The following is a 6,792-nucleotide window of genomic DNA, read 5'->3' as shown; positions in this document are numbered from 1 at the left end:
ATAGAGCTTGTGTGTGCTCCTTCTCTACTAGGAACCAACCAAGAAGCGCTGTGATGTGGAGCCAGGAGCACGTGGCAGAGCTCATTTGCCCCGCCCCCTAGCTAGAGGAGAGCCTAGAGCCCCATTGAGACGTCACCCCCTGCAGCCCTGTTCATCCGGGTCCTGTTTCCTAGGAGACGCTACAGACCTCTCCCAAGAGCCTCAGTGCCAAGGAGAGTCCTCAGGCCTGACCTAGACCCTCCCAGAGCAAGGCTCCCGCCTCCAGAACCACCCCCACCCCAACCCCGCCCCCCACTCCCACCCCGCCTGCCCAACTACCTAGGAGCAGATTTCCCTGCGACTCTAGGAGCAAGAAGAGAAAGGAAGGCCTCATGAGTGAGGCAGGAGAGGCCACCCTCACGGAGGTGGCCGCCTCCGTCTCCCCCCAAGCCATCTCCCCCCAAGCCGTCTCCCCCGAAGCTGGGCAGAAAGATCTGTCGTCCTTGGGAGGCGGAGATTCTGTCCAAGCCCTAGTCGCCAGCCACCTCAGCGGAGACTCTGTCCCCGAGGCCACCGTGGCAGCTGGCACCAAGGAAAAGGCGCCCAAGAAAGTCATCGCCAAGAGGGTGAGTGGATCCGTCAAGTGGTTCAATGTAAAGAACGGGTACGGTTTCATCAGCAGGCATGACACCCAGGAAGATGTATTCGTTCACCAGACGGCCATCACGCGGAACAACCCCCACAAGTACCAACGCAGCGTGGGCGAAGGCGAGACCGTCGAGTTCGACGTGGTGCAGGGCAAGCAAGGCATCGAGGCTGCGAACGTGACCGGGCCAGGTGGCGCCCCAGTGGAGGGCAGCCGCTTTGCTGCAAACCGCCCCCGCTTCCGCCGTGGCTTCTACACCCGCCATCGCGCGCCACAGCATCGCAGTGCCAGGGGCCCCGAGGGGGATGTCTATGACTACGGCTATGACTACCACTACAACTACAACTACTACTATGACTACTACGACTACTACCACTACTATGGCTACTACGGCTACTATGACTACCACTACCAGTGCAGCAGAGAAGACTTCGCCTTAGCCCAGGGCCAGAGGCGCCGCCTGCCCCGCCGCCCCCAAGACCAAAGGCTGAGGCGCTTTCCGCCCTTCCGCAGAGCCAGGGCTGTGACCCGCCGCCCTTCCACCTTCGCTCCCGCCAGTGGCCCACGGGCCGCCCAGCTGCCTGGGTCTGCACCAGCCACCAGGCCTGAGAGCTCACCACCACGCCGCGGACCTGGCCCTAGCTACCGCTTGAGTCGCCCTAGGGGCCGAGGCATTGCCCCTGGTCCAAAGTCCTCTGAGCAGATGGAGGCAGAAAACAAGGAGAGCGGGAGCGATGCTGGCTCTGCAGCCCTCAGCCCCAACAACCCCCTCCACCACCCACAGCAGCCGCCTGGTGCCCAGAACCAGAGCCCTGAAGGAGGAGAGGAGGAGACCTGGAAGGGCCCTGCTGGAAAACCCGCTTGCGCTGCCAATCAGAGCAGCGCCTCAGAGGAGGATGCCGCAGTTGCAGATGCCACCTCTGCTGCACAGGCCCAGTGACACTCCTGCCCCCTCCCAGGGACTCCCTGGCCTGGGGCTGCAGGTGATGTCCTCTTGAGGTGCCCTTTGGCGCTACACAGTCCAGATTGACTGTTAGATTTATGCCCTGAGAAAAAGACACAGCCCTTCCCCAAGGTTTCAAGATAAACGACAAGATCTGTATATTTCTGAACTCCCTCTTACCATCTGCCTTGGAAGTTTCTGTACACACACACACACACCCACCACACACACACACACACACACACACACCACACACACACACACACACACACCTGTATCCATTCTTTTAAAATATCTGACCAGGATCACAACTATGATTCTACATCCCCAGGTGAATTAGATGGAGCACTTAAAAATGTTCTTTCTAATGCAAAAACAAAGATGATCTGATATTGAAGATTACCTGACATTGTGTGATATTACTTAACTGAATGGTCATTTCCTCAATAAATCATTTCATGTTCATTTTATCTGTTATCGCCGTTGTCTGATTTTTTTAAAAGCCTGCCAGCACATACTTATACTGAGACAGTCCTTTCAGTCCTTTTATCAGAACCAATTTTAGCAAACATCATACCTGTCACTCTTTTTACAAGTCACAAACTTAAGACTAATTCTGGGCTTATGGATTGAACTTCTAGGGATATTCTAAAGGATTAGAAATGGCCCCATCACTTTCTTTTTCACCACCCCTTCCCACCCTGCATTTTAGCAGTAAGTCTGGAGCACCACCTACCCACACTTAATGCTTAGGTACTCTCTGAGGCAAAACACGGAAAAACTGAGCAAAACATCATGACGAGCAAGACATTTGGCTCTCTGGAAACAGAACTTGCTTCCTCTGTATTTTTTTTCTTTTCATGGATTTGACCTAATACCATTTAAGTATGTAAAAGAAAATGGACCATGAGGGGCTAGAGGGTGGGAGAACTGGGGAGATGTTGGTCAAAAGGTACCTAATCTACAGCATGGTGACTTAGTTAAAGATATTCCTTGGTATACTGGAAAGTTGCACTGAGAGTACAGCTTTAGTGTTCTCAACATGACAACAACAATAAAATGGTAATTGTGTGAGGTGTCAGATGTGTTAATTATGCTTATCTTGGTAAACATTTCAGAGTAAATACATGCATCAAATCATCACATGATACATCTTAAATTTACATTATATTAAATGTCAGTTATATCCTAACTAGAGGCCCAGTGCATGAAATTAGTGCACGAGTAGGGTCCCTAGGCTAGCCTGTGATCAGGACCGATCAGGGCCTTCCAGCTGCCAGCCAGGGTCTTCCTTCCCCCAGCTGCCAGCCGGGGCCTTCCTTCATTCTGCACCGCCCCCTGGTGGTCAGAACACATCATAGTGAGCGGTCAAACTCCTGGTCAGTCAAACTTCGGAGGGGACAATTTGCATATTAGCCTTTTATTATATAAGGATAAAGATGCGGGGCCGGGGGGGGGTGGGGACTAAAGAACAAAGTGGGCATGGATGCAGGTATAATTATTATTGTGCGTACCTGTGGAACTGAAGAGAAACATCTAGTCCATAGTTTCCATCTGTGCTTCCTGGTTAAGTCCCTCTAGGGTAGGGGTGGGGGCGGCGGCTCTGGAGGATTCATGGAAGGCTGAGCAAGTGAGGTTTATCCCACCGCTGGCCCTTTCCCCTCAAAGAGAGAAGTTCTGTCTTCCCTATCCTGGTTTTCATTTGGACATATAGTGGGTTGGTGGGTAGGAGGCAGGGGTTGGGTTTGCGGGGAGTGGGTGATCAATACATTTGAAGCCAACAGGAGTCTTTAAAACCTCATTTTATAAATTAAGGAAATTGGATATCCAATAGCAAAATCAAAGTACTTATTTTACTTTTTAAGTATTTATTTATTTATTTATTTATTTAATCCTCACCCGAGGATATTTTTCCATTGATTTTTTGAGAGAGTGGAAGAGAGAGGAAAAGACAGAGAAATATCGATGTGAAAGAAACACACCGATTGGTTGTGAGGAGCCTGCAACCGAGGTATGTGCCCTTGACCGGCATCAAATCAGGGACCCTTAGGTCTGCAAACCGACACTCTACCCACTGAGCCAAACCGGCTGGGGCGTACTTTTCTTATTTTAATGTTGAGGCATTTTACACCGCATTATAGACTAGCATAAGAGGTTAGGAGAGGGAGTATTTGATCATTCAGTATGGCTTAATAGCCTCAATCAATTTGAGTAGAAGCAGTAGAGATTACTCATTTAGCAAATATTTAGGTGCCTACTTGTGCCAGACACTTTGCCAGATACTAGGAGTTGCATCATGGCCAGGAAGATGGTCCCTACTCTTAAGGAGCTCAAGGTCTAGTGGAAAGTGAGACGGACCTAGCAATGACTACGGGATGGAGTGAGTGCTCTGCCGAGAGGAAACACAGGTGATCCAGATGATGGCAGGGTTGGCACCAGGGATACTTGAATTTAAATTGTATCTTGGTGTTGGGTCCAAGATGGTAGGGTAGGACACAGGGAATATACACCCACATACAGAGCAATTCCTCCTGAACAACGAACGAGAGAAAGACCACATGGAGAAGGGTAGGAGAGACTGAGATGGGGTAATCACGGGAACCTCACCCCAATGGGGAGACCTGTGGTGGAGAGGGATATCACTGAGGGGCTGGTGAGGGCAGACTTGCCTGCTATGAGGCACAGTGATAAAACAGCGATTAAAAGGGCAACTAAACTACACATGAAAATAATCCATTTACTAAACCCCAGGCACCTGCTAAATGAATGTGAGGGGAACTTGCAGGAACTCACTTGGATCTCAGGAGCTGGCACTTGCCATTGTTGACACTCCTCCTCCAGCTAGATAGCACTCCAGCCACCCTGCAAGGCCTCCGCAGCCGGACCTCCCCATCCTAGACCACCTTGTTCTACAAGGGTGGCAGCCAAGGCCAGCTGGCCCACCAGGGCACCCCAGGCTCCCTGCACCCCAGGCCAACTCAACCAGTGACCACTGCAGCCCCAGTCAGCTGGACTGCCAGAGCAACCCCCATTAGCTGAAGCCCAAGCCTGCCAGCCCCCCAGAGCCTTGCATCCCAAGGCCAACTCAAGTAGCACCTGCTGCTGTCCCCTTCACCCGGGCCCCCAGTAAGCCCCCTGGAGCCTAATACCCCTACCACCTCACCCTGCAAACCCTGCAAGCCCAGCATCTGGGGCCCTGGGGAGCCCCAGGAGCCCAGGGACTTTGGATCACCATGCCCCACGTTCCCTGCAGGCCCAGAAAACCAGTCCACCTGGGCACCCCAGGTGCCCCATACCCCTGGCAACCTCAACCAGAACTTGTTGAAGGCTCCCCAAGGCCTAGCTACATGCCCAGAGTGGGCTGCAGCCCCTGCTAGCCCAACCCCCAGGGTAGAGAGCATAAACATTGTGAAGTGGGGACTTGAGGAAGGCAGTATTCAGGTAAGTGATGGGGAGCGTATCTTTAACTTATCACACTACTCCATGAATTTAGATTTGAGTTTAATGGCTACAAGCCTCACATGAGCTTCCTACTATAAAAAGTAATGTAAACAGAGCCACTTTAATATGGAGCAGGGACTGCCATCCCAGAGGAACTGCCTTGCATGTCTTATGCCTTGAACCTTTGAAATGTTAAAACAGGGCAAAAATAAAAACACAAACAAACACCAAAAACAAACAAACAACATCAACAATAACACTGGGACTGGGCCTAAGCCAACAGTATGTCTCAAAGAACTGTTTGCAAAGATAAGAAAGCAGATGTTATGACTACGGGACTGATGGCTACTGGACTGAAAATAAAAATGTTTAGAATCAGCACCACTTATGTTAGCTTATCTCCACCAATAGGAAAAATGTTTTCCTTCTATGTGTGGATGAAAGGGGACACATGCTATCCTGACAAGCTCAGAGAAGGTCTTGCAAACTCAGAGACGTAAAGTAATCACAAAGGATGGTCTGAAATTAAACTTTAACTAAAAGCAGTTATGGTGGGTAGTTACATACTAGACCCGTGTCTTCACTGACAAGGTCAACCTTTACCTTAACCGAACCTATCTGTCTTTTTGCATCAATAATAACATACCCCTGAAATGTCTGGGTAACTTGTAACTTCCCTTTTTCTGGACCCCTTGGGGCACAACCTAATGTGCCCGGGCACCAGGACAGATACCACAAATTCCTTCATTGTTATCATGTTAATTGTTCCTGCACCCACCTAAGTTTGTGTCTATCATTTTACTTTTTATCCAGTCCCAGTGGTTTCCCCGCTTTGCTTTCTCCAGCCTCTCTAGTCTATCACCAATGGATTTCATGTAACCCACCTATGTCCCTTCCTTTGATTGGAATGTATAAATATAGACGTAACCCACCATTCTCTGGAGCATTATCTCAATCTGTTGAAGTTCTGCTTCCAGGCAATTGTCAACAGTTTGACTCAAATAAACTCACAAAAATTCTTTACAGGTTTGAATGTTTTTTGTTTGTTTGTTTTTATCTTAACATATTGATATAATTGTTCCCCCTTTGTCTCCTATCGGGAACACTATTTGGGTCTGCCTAAGTCAGTGTTTCCTGAATCACTATTCTTTGCTTTCTTTCTTTCTTTCTTTCTATTTTGACCTCATGTAAATGCTTGTTGCCTCTGACTTTGAAAGGGCTTTTATTTTTAGGTTAACATTGTTAGTGTCACCGAAGAAGGAACACACGAGGCCAAAAGGGGTAAAGGATTATGCATTTATTAGGTCATCTGGATGCCAGATGGGCTGAGCCCCCAAAATGGCGCCAGCACCCGAAGATGGGGAGTCAGGTTTTTAAAGGACTCTAGGCGGGCTTTTTCTGGGCAGAGAATTCTCTGTGCAAGTCTGAATTCCGGGAAACTCCGGAGGGGAGAGATAATGGTCTTAGCAAGTGGAATGTGGTCTAAGTATGTGGTATGTCCAATGTGAAGTGGCCTAAAGGTCAGCTCCCAGGGGAAGGGGTATCGATTCAATTCTTTGATCAGACCTAACATTCTAGCCTTTTTGTTTTATGGAATAGGGATGAAGGGCATATCTTCTGTATTTACCTCCTGCTGAGGGGGGGGCATGGAAATCATGGGGGAATGGACTTTGATAGTAGTAGGCTGGACAAGCGGTTGCAGCAGCATGGTTTCCCCAAGAGAATGGTTGGTGAAGGCTCAAAAACGGTCCTGTTGAGTGACTTGGGAGGTAAAAGCTGGTCC

At 49.5% G+C, this 6,792-nt stretch overlaps 1 protein-coding gene across 1 annotated transcript; it reads left to right on the top strand.

Annotated features, from left to right (window-relative positions):
* Nucleotides 1-371: 371 nt before the first annotated feature.
* LOC129148461 (Y-box-binding protein 3-like) lies at nucleotides 372-1,992 on the top strand. Its single transcript, XM_054713445.1, has one exon. The coding sequence runs from the start codon at nucleotides 372-374 to the stop codon at nucleotides 1,563-1,565; it is 1,194 nt and encodes a 397-aa protein (XP_054569420.1). The 3' UTR covers nucleotides 1,566-1,992.
* The last annotated feature ends 4,800 nt before the right edge of the window (nucleotides 1,993-6,792 follow it).

Source organism: Eptesicus fuscus (genome assembly GCF_027574615.1).
Source record: "Eptesicus fuscus isolate TK198812 chromosome 1 unlocalized genomic scaffold, DD_ASM_mEF_20220401 sc13_unplaced_1, whole genome shotgun sequence".
Classification (NCBI taxonomy): Eukaryota; Metazoa; Chordata; class Mammalia; order Chiroptera; family Vespertilionidae; genus Eptesicus; species Eptesicus fuscus.
The sequence above is the reverse complement of the archived record's forward strand: the minus strand, read 5'-3'. Positions and strand labels throughout refer to the sequence as shown.

Excerpts from the sequence above, each read along its gene's own strand:
- LOC129148461 (XM_054713445.1), top strand. The coding sequence starts at position 372 with ATGAGTGAGGCAGGAGAGGCCACCCTCACGGAGGTGGCCGCCTCCGTC.